At 45.5% G+C, this 14,352-nt stretch overlaps 1 protein-coding gene across 4 annotated transcripts in view; it reads left to right on the top strand.

Moving 5' to 3' along the window:
- The window catches only part of SETBP1 (SET binding protein 1), a 266,280-nt gene that overhangs the window by 170,895 nt on the left and 81,033 nt on the right, over positions 1-14,352 (top strand). For all 4 annotated transcript variants that reach the window (XR_014556165.1, XR_014556166.1, XM_083702558.1 and 1 more), the window contains one exon: positions 9,557-13,028. Coding sequence is in view for 2 of the 4 variants with exons in the window: in XM_083702558.1 (XP_083558684.1) it covers positions 9,557-13,028 (3,472 nt within the window). In the remaining 2 variants the exon portion in view is untranslated. The remainder of the gene's footprint in view (positions 1-9,556; positions 13,029-14,352) is intronic.

Genomic DNA, 14,352 nt, shown 5'->3' with positions numbered 1-14,352 from the left:
TTGTTTCTCACAATGAGGGAACCGCCAGAAGGCCCTCGGCGCTGGATCTCAGCATCTGGGCAGAATGATGGGGGTGGAGACGCTCCTTCAGGTATACTGGGCCGAGGCCGTTTAGATGGCATACATGGTTCCCTTCGCTCTGTACTTTAATCTCACAATAACTCTGTGATGTAGGTTAGGCTGAGAGCTGATGACTGGTCTTAGCTCACTTTTGTTGTGGATGTTGTTCAGAGAGATGCACAAGAGATGCAGGAGGAGTCCAAGGCTTAGCTGCAGCAAAGATCTAATATGGTCCTCCTTACAACTTAACGTAAGATTTTTATTTTAATGAGTATAGCCATGATTGCATGACCCAATCTTCTGGTTTTCCACACAAAGGAGCCTAGGCAGGAGTTCTTGCACCAGTGCATGTTGCAGGACAGCCGACAGGTGTTGTTGCACAGGTGGTAGCAGCAGAGAAATGAGCAGTGGCCCCGACATTGTTCTGTCATCAATTAGAATTTTGCTGTTACCTACGAATCAACTTCAGCTCCATTATTTGGTTTGCTTTGTGCCTGGGATCGCCATTGAGGACTCATTGGAAACTACAGCAAATCCAAAACACAGACTTGCTAGACTTCTGGCAAGGATCTGTTGTTGGAGACATATCTCACCAGTACTTACAAGGTGGCACTGGTTGCTGCTTTGCATCAGAGCACAATTCAAATTGCTCCCTCTTGGATGTGGCCCTCTGGTGGCTGTTGAACTTAAACTCCCATCATGTCTGACCATTGGCCATGCAGGTTGCGAACGATGGGAACTGGGCATCCAGCAATATCTGATGGCCCCAAGTTCCCCATCCCTCCCAGACATGGGGCTGGGATACCCGATAGAATATCTGCCTGCCCATTACAGTCATCATCCAAGGCCTTGCTCCAGGTGTCCCTGCCTTCAAAGCTGAGGTAGCTAACAACCGGAGAGAGGGCCTTCTCAGTTATGGAATCCTTTCCCCAACAAGTCCACCTTGTTGCCTTCAGCTTTTAGCTTCTGAAAGATTTTCAGTACTTCCCTATGAAAGATGGCATATAAATTCATCAGATGAATTCATGGCTCGCTTGCCTGATTGTCATTCATTTGTCGAATCTGGGCAATGTTGCTGGGAGCCACCAGGTCTAAAACGTGGAACTTTGGAGATCTGTGACCTGCTGCCTCTTTTGGTAAGCAATTCAGGGCTTACCAAGGTCCGTAGGGCTCTTCCTGGTCGACTCAACCATCACAGAAAACCTATTGCTCTCCCCTGACTTGATAGCACTATCTAAAGCAGTGTTTCCCCAACTTGGGTCTCCAGCTGTTTTTGAACTATAATTCCCATCACCCCTGACCACTGGTCCTGCTAGCTAGGGATGATGGGAGTTGTAGTCCAAAAACAGCCAGAGACCCAAGTTTGGGAAACAGACTTGGGTATTCCTTGGGCAACATTCAGCATAGCCTTCTATGCCTGCTTTCCTGACTCTGGATTCTCCAGCCTCCAGGTTTCTGCTTAGGCCTTGGTCCCAGAGATGGGCTGCTTCTATATCCCTCTCCTGCCACCCAGCACCACGAAAGCCAGCTGCTTGTTGCAGCAACCTGTTGGGTGCCTTTGACAAGTAAGCTGCTGCCTTCAACATCCTGTAAATCTGTCCTCCTAAATTCCAGAGCCGAACAAAATGCAAATCAACAAATGCAAACAAACGACTTGAATGTAGGTGAACGCCACGGAGTACCGCGAGTGATCAAAGGCTCCCGTGCACATGTTCAAACGCAAACAAACATTGCTGTGCTTCTTGGAAGGGTACAAATGCGCAGTTCAAAACTTGTTAATATTAATGAACATCCAAAATGTGTCTTCTGAACTTTTCAAGGATAGATTTGTTTGCCTTCATATTTACATTGGCTTTTTCAGATCCAAATCTGTGCTCCCTCCCTTCAGAAGGTAAAACAAAATCAACGCAAGGTAGTAGAATAAATAGAGATGTTTTCCTTTACAGCGAGGATTTGGCTACAGATTTAATTTTACCCAATATAATTAGACTTGCCACCTTGGCCAGGAAAATATATATATAAAGCTAGTCTGGTCTGCTCCTGAGCCAATAATAATAATAATAATAATAATTTGTTATTACAGTGGTACCTTGGGTTACAGATGCTTCAGGTTACATATGCTTCAGGTTACAGACTCCGCTAACACAGAAATAGTACCTCAGGTTAAGAACTTTGCTTCAGGATGAGAACAGAAATCGCGCGGTTACAAGACGTTACAGATGAAAAAATTTTCAAAGAGTGGGATATACACAGAGTCTACCTAAAAGAATATTGCCAAAATATCAATCTGTTGGCAAGTTTTGATTGAGTTTCTGCTTGCAATAGGACAACTTCATGAATTTAAAGCAACTACAGTGGTACCTCGGGTTACATACGCTTCAGATTACAGACGCTTCAGGTTACAGACTCCGCTAACACAGAAATAGTACCTCAGGTTAAGAACTTTGCTTCAGGATGAGAACAGAAATCGTGCGGTTCATGCCTGGCGTTCCTTGGATTTTGCCTGTTTTTACACACTAACAACACATCTTATAGAATTCTGTCCATCATATTTTGTGTGCACAATCAGAATGAATACCAGGTACAAAATAATAATAATATGACTTTAGAACCATCTGCCCATCAAATGGCAACTACAAGGTGGGGACGGTTCGCCCTGGGTGTCACCTCTGAGGGGGGTGACAAAATAGACTCTGCGGCGATCTCAGCAAAAAAATGTTCAACAACACCTGTCAATTAATAGTTGGAGTAGATCACAGTCTCTTGGGGCACGCCTGTTATAAATAAAATGACACAAGCCAAAACACAGTTCATTCTGTAGATTTAAGTATCTGTCCACAGTCGCCTACTTGTTACCAGAGGCCCAGAATCCACATTCCTTTGTAAGAAAATATGAAATAAAGTCAAACCATTTTTCAGGCAAAAATAAAACAAAAATTCAATGCGGGGGCGGGGGGGGGGTGACAAGAAATTTTCTGCACCCGGTACCACCTGACCTTGCTGTGCCACTGACTACATATTCCATTTTGGCGACGATAAGCCTGGTTTAAGGGGCCATTTGGTGCCTAGCTTGTATGTCTGAGTTTCTAACACTGGCTTGGACATCTGCGAAGGTCACTTGATCAGTAGAGGCAGATCTCATGGGAGTCCTCTAGTGTTCCTGCATCCTGTGATGTGTTGATGTTTAAAGCCCTTGAAAGTTAGATGGCATCCCCTCTCTGGAAAGGGCAGCCTTCCCAGCCACACTGTGTTAATAATACCCGTTCTTTGTCAGGGAATGGGGACGTTTTCAAAGGTGGAGTTACTTTGCATGAAATAGTAGATGCACAGAAGCAATCCCTCCGAAAGTCGTCGCAACCTCTTTGCCGACAGTGGCAAAACCTTGGCATCTTTAAGCAGTACTTGAAGCCCATTTAAAGCGGCTTGACACTGCCGCATTGTTCAAAGAAGGGTTATCCGCTTGGTGTGGGAGGGGTCAAGTTTTTGTAAGTAGGGCTGTTGTACTGTACTTAAGGTCTGATTGTTCTCACACAGCTGCCTAAAAACCGAACCGCCAAACTGTGTTGCGCTCAGGCACAATATTTAAATGGATTTGTTATGTCAGCAGTGACGGGCCCTTTGTTCGAGTTGACAGAAGAATTCTATTGTTCCGGATTTTCCCAGAGTCTGTTCCTCCTAATACTGCCCTCTGAAGATAGCTAGGCTGTTATTGAAAAAAAAAACATCCCTAGAGATGGACAAAGTTGGGGGTGGAGGGAGGGAGGACCCACCAGCGTTACAGCAATATTTCATTAGTATTTGGCTAAAAAGCGAACCAAGCAGTTCAGGACTAAATATAGACTGAAACTTGAAGCTATAGCTCTTTCCAGCTCCCAATAATCAACACATATAGAAAGTTCTTTTAATTAAAGATGTGTGTGTAACTTGCCCTAAGGACGCGTAGCATGTGTAAAGCTCATAATCTACATGTAGGGACCCAAAATTAACAACAATAACAACAATTTTATGATTTGTATCCCATCCATCTGATTGGGTTGCCCCAACATAGATAAAAGCATAATGAAACATTATACATTAAAAGGCTTCCCTATACAGGGTTGCCTTCAGAGGTCTTCTAAAGGTTACATAGTTACTCATCTCCTTGACATCTGATGGGAGGGTGTTCCACAGGGCGGGTGCCACTCCCGAGAAGGCCCTCTGCCTGGTTCCCTGTAGCTTCATTTCTCACAGTAAGGGAATCGCCAGAAAGCCCTCGGTGCTGGACTTCAGTGTCTGGGCTGAACAAAGGGCGTGCAGAGATTCCTTCAGGTCTAAAGGTTGAGTTTGTTTAGAGCTTTAAAGTTCAGCAACAACACTTTGAATTGTGCTCGGAAATGTACTGGGAACCAATGCAGGTCTTTCAGGACCCCAACTTCTCCAGTAAAAGGGTCTGAGGTTTTGGAGCCAAGAAAGCATCTTGTAGAGTTAGAGATGGTCTAAGAGGTATACTTCAGCTTCACCCGAGGCATTTGTGTAATCTTACTGAAATTCCCTAAAAAAAAAAAAAAGCAGCTATTTTGCCTAATCACCACCCCATATCCACTTCAGTTTTCATTCTAGGTGGAAATTTGGTGCCAACTCCATTTGCCAACACTTCTTAAACAGTCTTGGGTACGGGCGTTTTCCAAAAGAGGTTGTCTCTCAAATATTTAGGGCTTTAAATACTAACGTGAACACCTTGAATTTGGCCCAGAAATGAACTGGCAGCCAATCAACGCTCGGTTTGCCCTTTAATGCTTTCTGCGAGGAGGCTGTGCACTAATGAACCCAGGGAAACAATCAGCGATATGTCTTTTTATTTTACTTTCCCCGCTCCTCACAAGATTCAGAGTGATTAGAATATGAAAATGATGGGCACAATGGTGCAGATGTTTTAAAATCACAGCAGACAGCAATTAGTGACATGGGAACCAGCTGCTTATCTATCCAGATAAAGCTTCTTAATAGAGAATTACATTTGAGGAACTGTGGTGTGTGTGTGTGTTTTTGCAGATGGATCTCCCAATGCTTTAAAAGAGAGGGCATCGAGGTACAGTGGTACCTCGGGTTACAGACACTTCAGCTTAAGAACAGACCTCCAGAACGAATTAAGTTCTTAACCCGATCTACCACTGTATTAACTTTGATTTGTGAGCCAGCTTCCTGTCAAACGATCTAACTGATTCCCAGTGGCGTAGCGTGGGGGGTGCAGGGGGGGCTGGCCGCACCGGGCGCTACATCTGGGGGTTAGGGTTAGGGGGTGCAAATCCACGGGTTAGGGGGCGCAAATTACTTGCCTTGCCCCGGGTGCTGACAACCCACGCTACGCCACTGCTGATTCCTCTCTGAGAAGATGGATCTTAGGCATTAGGGAGAGGGGTTATGCGCAGGTTAGGAGCTGATCTTCCTTCTCCCTCGAAAAACAACACGTAGAACTTGTTTTATGATCTCTTCCCTGCGTGCTTGATCCCTAGATTACAGATTAACCTCGCTTTGGCTGTTATACCACCTCCGTGTCACAGCTGTTGGTGTGCTTGAATATTAGAGAAGGGTTTGAATAGAGGGTGATTAGACTGTCTGCATAAAGTTTGAGGCGTGTCGTCGATAAATAGAGAAGATAATTTCTTAGGCAGGGAGGCATCAGCCAAGGCTAAGAACTTATTCATTCATCCCAATCAAACATTCTAGAAGCTGCATTTTTCTCAGACCCTTGGCCTACAAAGATGGTGACCAAATGCGTACTTCACTCAATTTCTCTCATTCATCCGTGAATATAAGTGATATGTTGATAGTATGGTGGCAACATTGGGTTTTGCCTAAAGAGTCACTTTTGAAAATTCCTGCTTGGAAAGAACATTGAGGATTTTAAAATGTTAAGAGTGATAGCATTTGCCGCAGTAGGTAGTTTCTCAATATCGCTAGAGCTGTCCTCTAAAGTGAAATTTCGAGACAATTTGAAGGATTCGGTGTGGCCAATACATACAAGAAATTCTGAGGAAAGCGCAAGTTGATAATGGATGAATTCAAATGGCTCTCCCAACTCATAGACTGGGGAATGACCCCATGGGCACAACATGTCTTCCTTTTCTTTCGTGCATAGCAATTAATAGGTCACTTCCTGGTTTCATCAAACCATCGTTTGCTATTACGTTTGGAGTTGGAAACCGTGGATTGAGCAAGCCCTCCATGCCAGGCCTGCAAACCATCAGCAGATCTAATTTTGGCAGATTCCCACCCCCCACAATACATACTGGGATACCCATAGCTCCCACACACCCAAAAACTCATCCTTATGCTAGAAGTGACAGAATTATAACACCAGCCAGTCACTTAAACACTGCCCTCAATGTAAAATTCAGTTCAACATGTTGGACCAATATGCAATGATCATGGCAGCTGTTTTAACCTTATTGCTGATCCATTCACCTCACAAGTGATTTATTGCTCCTTACTCAGGACAAGCTTTTTGCCACAATTATTATTATTATTATTATTAGTAGTAGTAGTAGTAGTAGTAGTAGTAGTAGTATTTCAAAGTGTTTTTTTTCAAAATAAAGTGAAAAAGGAAAGAAGAAAAATGTGATATTGATTGATTGATTGATTGATTAAATTTATATACTGCCCTGTACCCAGGGGTCTCAGGGCAGTTCACAGAATAAAATCAAGATACAAAACCACAAAATACATAACAACAGCAGCAGCAGCAGCAACAACAACAACCCAATAGCCCGCCATTTTTTAAGGGCATAGGATGTAAATCAGATCAACCAAAGGCCTGGTTAAAAAGGAACGTTTTTGCCTAGTGCCTAAATGTGTATAATAAAGGTGTCAGGCAAACTTCCCTGGGGAGAGCATTCCCATTCCACAGATGGGGAGCCACTGCAGAGAAGGCCCTTTTCTCGTGTAGGAGGCAGATGAAGGAGGGCCTCAGAATATATATAGTGATAGATAGATAGATAGATAGATAGATAGATAGATAGATAGATGATAGATAGATAGATGATAGATAGATAGATAGATAGATAGATAGATAGATAGATAGATATAGATAGATGATAGATAGATAGATAGATAGATAGATAGATAGATAGATAGATAGATAGAGATAGATAGATAGATAGATAGATAGATAGATAGATATAGATAGATGATAGATAGATAGATAGATAGATAGATAGATAGATAGATAGATGATAGATGATATAGATAGATAGATGATACGATAGATAGATATAGTCATATGCTAATATGCATATGATTATTAATCATATTCTATTCAGTAGAAACTCATTGCAAATATCAATATATTTATCCAAACAAAGTCTGTGTCTGTAAGCAATCAGTTCATATGTTGGACTGAAGACATGACAGCACTCACAACGTAGGAACAGAGCTTTTTGCCACTTCTTAAAAGTTAAAGAGCATGAAGAGAGCAGATTGGGAGGCTAGGAAGGCAAGGAGATAGGGACTTCATCTCAAGCCACTTGTTGAATTAATGGCGGTGGTGAGATTTGCACCAGACACTTCCTGATTCAAAGCTCAGGCTCTTAAGCACTGTGCTAACCATTGACTGCCATCTAGCCTGCCTTACCCAATCTACTGGTGGTGGTTGTTTTAAAGTCTCTCTCACTCTCTCTCTCTCTCTCTCTCTCTCTCTCTCTCTCATTACTTTGGCATGTTGGCTGTTGCTTTTGTGTATGTTCTCCTCCCTGCCTTTTGACAGTGCAGTTCACCCAGCGGGGGAAAGAGAAGCCAAAACGTTAGGAGCAACAGGATCAGGCAGAGAGCCAGATGGAGACACTGGGAGCAAAATGCGCTCTGAGTGCATTAATTTCAGCTGGCTGTGCCAGTTATTCTGAGTAAGCAGTCTACACGTATCAGTTGCAGCTAATGAAACTCAACCTGCTCTGAGCCACAGGATCTGTGGTTACCATGCAGCAGTCAAGCACGCGGAAATATCCCTGTCCTCCTGCACATGTGCTCGCCCCCAAATGATCAGTCTTGACAAGTATGATGAAACTAAGAGAATCTTACGGTATCAGGGTAGAAAACAGGAACCTGGATTCTGGAGGCAGAACCTGAAATTCAGGGCTTTGGATTGGGTCAGATTTGGTCCAACCCAACTTGACCGGAATGGTGGTAACTCAAAATCTAATCTCCAACCTGGTTAAAGGGAGCAGTAGACCAACACATCTGAATGGACTGGGAGAGCTTGCTCTAACCACTGCGCCCTGCTGTCATTTCATTTCTCTGTAGCTGGGGTGGTGGACACATGTCAGGCTTGCAGGATATACCTTTGCTTGTTACCCTTTACTAGAATACTGAAATCTGCTAGTTGGTGCCAGGTGTAAAGTGACTAACATGAGCATTTCTGAGTCCGTAAATTTGTTTTTGAGCACCAGGATTAAACTCAGTCCTTTCACTCCTGGTGTCCTTCCTGCAAGCTTTCTTGATTTCAAGAATACAATTTCGGGGTGTTGGGGGTGGTCATTTTGTTGTGTTTATTGTTAAGCAACTGGAAATCCTTGCCAACCAAGACCAGATTCCAGTCTACCTCCTGCCCATCCCTGGTCTGTAGCAGCTATTTTTTCCCCTAAAATGATACTTTTAAATGAGAAAATGTTATGCTAGCTCTTGTAAAGTCTTCTGAAATAATGGAAATAATGGAATTCGGAAAAGAAAGGCGAATGGGAGCCAGGATATTTCAGGGGTTTGTTTTGTTTTTTAATGGATCTGCTGTGTCAAGAGAATGTGACAGCAAGCTCTGGATTTGTGCCGAACTCTTTTTCCCTCCAATTTGGAGCATGAATTCTTATGACACTCCGTATAAAGGTCCTTCCATCTCTTTCACTATAGACAGTATAGTCATAGATATCTCACCATGGAAAGGATAGGCATCCTCTTTCTAGAAAGTATGTTCTTCCAGTGCATAGACAGGGGCATAAAAAATAGAAGGGTGCTGTTATAAGTTCACTGGTCCCAGGTTGTTCTATTCTATACATAGCCCCTTTTTACAAACAGAACAAACAAACAATTACAGTCGTACCTTGGTTTTCAAACGCCTTGGGAGTCGAGCGTTTTGGCTCCCAAATGATTGAAAACTGGAAGTATTTGTTGTGGTTTTCGAACGTTCTTTGGAACCCGAATGTCCAATGTGACTTCCACAGCTTCTGATTGGCTGAAAGAGCTTGCTGCAGCCAATCGGAAGCTGCACCTTGGTTCCCAAACGTTTTGGAAGTCAAACGGACTTCCGGAGCAGATTCCGTTCGACTTCCAAGGTACCACTGTATTTATTGCAGACCCACAAGTCGCTTATTTCCTAAAATATATATTTAGGATAAGAATATTTATTATATTGTGGGTTTGTTTGCTTTGTTTTCGTTTTGCAAGAAAACAAAAACCCATTCTGGTGAATTCTTTTCAGGTATCAGAAGCCCTAACTTTTTTTTCTCTTCTTTTCTCTTTTTCTCATTCCCAGGTTTATGACAGACTGCCAAAGCATTCTGCTGTGCACTATGATCCCGTTCTCCAGCAAGACTTCACCAGTGACACCTTAAAATCGCGGCACCAGCAAAAAAGCAACAACCAGCATCATCTCGACTGGTCGGTGAGCTCTGAATCGGGGCCAGCTCCTCAAGCCTGCTTCATTGCCCCAGAGCCACACCGAGAAGCCACCAAGATCCCTGGTTCGGAGCCCACTGTATCTTTCAGCAAGTCCCAAGTGAAGAAATCTAACGCCAGCAGCACCTGGGCTCAGTTGTCAAACGGTAATAATAAAGACCTTGCAGCATGCAATGCAGTCCCAGGGTCAAATAGTCTCAGCGCAACTTCCCAGCCAAACAAACTGTCTGATTGCAATGGTTTTTCTCCCCTAGTGAGTCAAGAGGGAGAGGGTCAGGTAGAAGCCCTCAACCAGCCCACTGGCAGCACAAAGAAGAAATCCAGTAAGAAAGACTTGATCAACCAAACCATCCAAAATGCAGACATAGAATGGGTGAAAAATCCTCAGAAGTCATTTGAAGCCAAAACCCACGACAGCATGGAAGGGAAGAAGGAATCCAGCTCAACTAAGCCATCACCCCCCAGGCAAAGCCCACATTCTGCCAACACTTCTGAAAACGATTCGAGTCACGTACGGATTACTATTCCGATCAAGACTCCAGTAGTGGAGACACCTGGTCACAAAAGGAAGAAACGGCAGTCTGCAAAAGCCGTTGTTGACAAGAGTGTCCCAGAGAAAACCTCTCCTTCCGGGCATCCTGTGAGCAGCGATGTAGCCAGCATGACTAATGCACAGGCAGAGGTGTGCAAGAAAGACCTGCGAGTTACAAAGCAAGGGAAAGCGATGGAAAGCGAGCCTCCGTTGGTACCAGTGGAAAGCAACGAGATAGTCAGCAAATCTCCCGCGACCAATGCCACCAGGCTCAGAAAGTCCGCAGTTGTGACGCCTGCTTCAGTTACACACGTGACATCTGCCTCCGTTACACACGATGCCCCGACACCTTGCAAGCAGCCAGAGGTTCAGCACCCGAAGTTTGCAGCAAAGCGAAGGTGGACATGTAGCAAGCCTAAAAATGTGCTCCGGGAACCTTCTCTAGGTCTCCCTGAGAAACTGATGGTAGAACCTCCTTCAGCTTATCCCATAACACCATCCAGTCCTCTGTATACCAATACAGACAGTCTTACTGTGATTACTCCCATCAAGAAGAAGAGGGGGCGACCAAAAAAACAGCCTTTGCTCACTGTTGAAACCATCCATGAAGGAACGTCCACCAGCCCAGTCAGCCCCATCAGTCGGGAATTTCCTGGCACGAAGAAGAGGAAGAGGCGGAGGAACTTGGTGAAGTTAGCTCAGATGACCCCCGGGGAAGATACGAACACCATCAGCGAGCTGAAGTTTCACAAGAAGGTTGGCAAGCTTGGTGTTCTTGATAAGAAGACCATCAAGACCATTAACAAAATGAAGAGCCTCAAGAGGAAAAACCTTTTGAGCCAGATCTTGTCTTGTTCGAGTAGCATGGCTCTGAAGATGAAAACACAGCCGCCAGCCAACACAGGGGCTCCCACCATCGATGCAAGACTAGGGAAGCAAATCAATGTCAGCAAGAAGGGGACTATCTACATTGGTAAGAAAAGGGGAAGAAAGCCGAGATCCGAGCTGCAGCCCCCACTTGAAGACCCGAAGACAGCCATGAAACATTTGAGGCCCGTATCCAGCCAGCCAGAAAACCCAGCAGTGCCTTCTACCTTGCAGTCACTTGTGGCATCATCATCACCAGCAGCCGTCCATCCGCTCTCGACGCAGCTAGTGGGCTCTAACGGCAGCCTTAGCCCTGCCAGCACTGAAATGAATTTTTCAGAGTTAAAGACTATGCCAAATCTACAGCCCATCAGCGCTCTTCCCACAAAAACTCAGAAAGGAATACACGGCGGGACTTGGAAGCTGTCTCCACCCAGGCTCATGGCGAATTCTCCTTCCCACCTTTGCGATATAGGTTCCCTGAAGGAGGTCACGCTGTCTCCGGTGAGCGAATCCCACAGCGAGGAAACCATACCAAGTGACAGTGGGATCGGGACTGACAACAATAGTACATCCGACCAAGCGGAGAAGACTTCGGAATCTCGCAGAAGATACTCCTTTGACTTCTGCAGCCTGGACAATCCAGAGGTCATTCAGTCTGACACCAGCACTAAGAACAGGCACAGTCACCGGCAGAAGCATCTCATCGTTGATAACTTTCTCGCTCATGAGACTATGAAGAAGCCAAAGCACAAGAGGAAGAGGAAGAACCTGCAGAACAGAGATGACCTCCAGTTCCTTGCAGACCTGGAAGAGCTCATCAGCAAGTTCCAAGTGTTCAGGATTTCTCACCGTAGCTACACATTTTACCACGAGAATCCGTATCCCAGCATTTTCAGGATTAACTTTGATCACTATTACCCTATGCCATATATCCAGTATGACCCTTTGCTGTATCTTCGCAGGACGTCTGACATGAAGTCTAAGAAGAAGCGTGGTAGACCTGCCAAAACCAATGACACCATGACGAAGGTGCCTTTCTTACAAGGGTTTGGTTACCCTATTCCCAGTGGGAGTTACTATGCACCCTATGGAATGCCTTACACATCAATGCCTATGATGAACCTTGGCTACTACAGTCAGTATCCTGCTCCTTTGTACTTGTCTCACACACTCGGAGCAGCTTCCCCGTTCATGAGGCCCACCGTGCCTCCTCCCCAGTTCCACGCAAGCTCTCACATGAAGATGCCCAATACTGCCAAGCATAAAGTGAAGCATGGGGTCCACCTGCAGACACCAGTAGGGATTGGCCTTGGGGATGTGCATTCTTCACTGACCTCTCCAAAGGCCGCAGGGACAAGCATACCCAGTGGCCGACTTCACAAAAGGAAACACAAACATAAGCACAAACACAAGGACGAGCGGATATTGGGGGCTCACGACGACCTGAGCAGTCTCTTCGCAAGCAAGTCCACTGGCTTCACCAGCCATTCGGTCAGTGACAGATTAAACGTCTCAGACAAAGAGCTCTCCTTGCTGACGGAGAAGAGCAAGCATAAGGAGAAACAGAAGCACCAGCATTGTGAAACCAGTGGGCACAAGGTTTCCAAGAGCAACTTCGAAGTGGATACCTTGTCTACGTTGTCTCTCTCTGACACCCAACAGTGGGCGCAGAGCAAGGATAAAAGTAACTCAAGCAATGATCCCATGGACTCTTGCATGAAGAGGTATTCTGGGAACACTGACAGCAGTGCACGGTCCGAGTCCCTGGACGTCTTTGGCGAGATGAATTCCTTGAGCGAAAAGCGGGACAATGATGGGAGCAAAAGGCGGAGTTTCGAAGGGTTCGAAACATACAGGGAGAAGGACCTTCACACCTTCAGAACAAGCAGGAAGGACAGGAGCTGCTATGACTCATTGACAGCTTCAGGTAGGAATCTGAAAATATATATTTCTCTCAGTGCCGTTTTTTATGTGTTTATTTTCCTTGCAGCTGGGTGTTTTGATGCCTGTTATTTGATGTTTATTTATGGCATTTGTATACTGCTGTTCTGTCAATGCACTCAAGGTGGTTGATTATTTAAAATAATGGTTTAGAGCCATCTAGACACTTCACAGAAGGGGCAAAGGGAAGAAGATTATAAGCTGGTACCTACTCTCTTTGGATGGTGTTATTGCTGATGCTATACAGTGGTGCCCCGCAAGACGAACGCCTCGCAAGATGAAAAACCCGCTAGACGAAAGGGTTTTCCGTTTTGGAGGCGCTTCGCAAAACGAATTCCCCTTTGGGCTTGCTTCGCAAGAAGAAAGCCCATAGGGCAATCTCCAGGGACCTCTTTTAAATGCTAGCGGTGGGGAGCAAAGCCTCCCCCCCCCGGCCTTCAGAAGAGGTCCAGGAAGGCCGGCGGGGGCCGAAAGGCTTTGCTCCCCACCGCCAGCATTTTAAAAGCAGTCCGGGATAGCAGGGAAGCGCTTCCCGCTATCCCGGATGGCTTTTGAAGGCAGGCGGGGGGGAGCAAAGACTTTTGCCCCCCGCCCGCCTTCAGAAGAGGTCCTGGACCTCTTCCGAAGGCTGGCGGGGGGCAAAAGTCTTTGCTCCCCCCTGCCTGCCTTCCGGGAGAGCGGAGAAACACCGGGAAGGCAGGCAGGGGGGAAGCAAAGACTTTCGCCCCCCGATGGCCTTCAGAAGAGGTCGGGGGACAGACTGTCCCCGGACCTGGTCTGAAGGCGGTTTCCATAGGAACGCATTAATTGATTTTTAATGCATTCCTATGGGAAACCGTGCTTCGCAAGACGAAAAACTCGCAAGACGAAAAGACTTGCGGAACGAATTAATTTCGTCTTGCGAGGCACCACTGTAAAATGAAGCAAAATGATGCCCACATGAAACAGTCATTGCAGGAGACAGTTCTGGGAGTGGAGGAACCAATTGGCAGTTGGTGTTGGCCATCTGATGGAGAGTCCAGGTTGAAGGCTTGAACATGATGATTCTCCAGTGGGCAGGGTATTCTTAAATAGCATAGTGAGCTCACTCCAAGATACTGTTTTAGTGCAGAAGTCCATGTACAGCTAAGCAAGAAAGATATTTTGGCATTGCTTGGTAGTAGAACACATGATCTACATGCAGAAAACCCCGGGTTCAATACCTGCCATTTCCAGGTGACAGGTGCAGGGAAAGGCCCTCTACCTGAAGCCTCGGAGAACTGGCAGTCAAGAGTAGGCAGTAAAGAACTAGATGACGCAGTTTAAGACAG

The sequence above is a fragment of the Podarcis gaigeae genome (genome assembly GCF_964106915.1).
Source record: "Podarcis gaigeae genome assembly, chromosome: 11".
NCBI classification, from domain to species: domain Eukaryota; kingdom Metazoa; phylum Chordata; class Lepidosauria; order Squamata; family Lacertidae; genus Podarcis; species Podarcis gaigeae.
The sequence above is the reverse complement of the archived record's forward strand: the minus strand, read 5'-3'. Positions and strand labels throughout refer to the sequence as shown.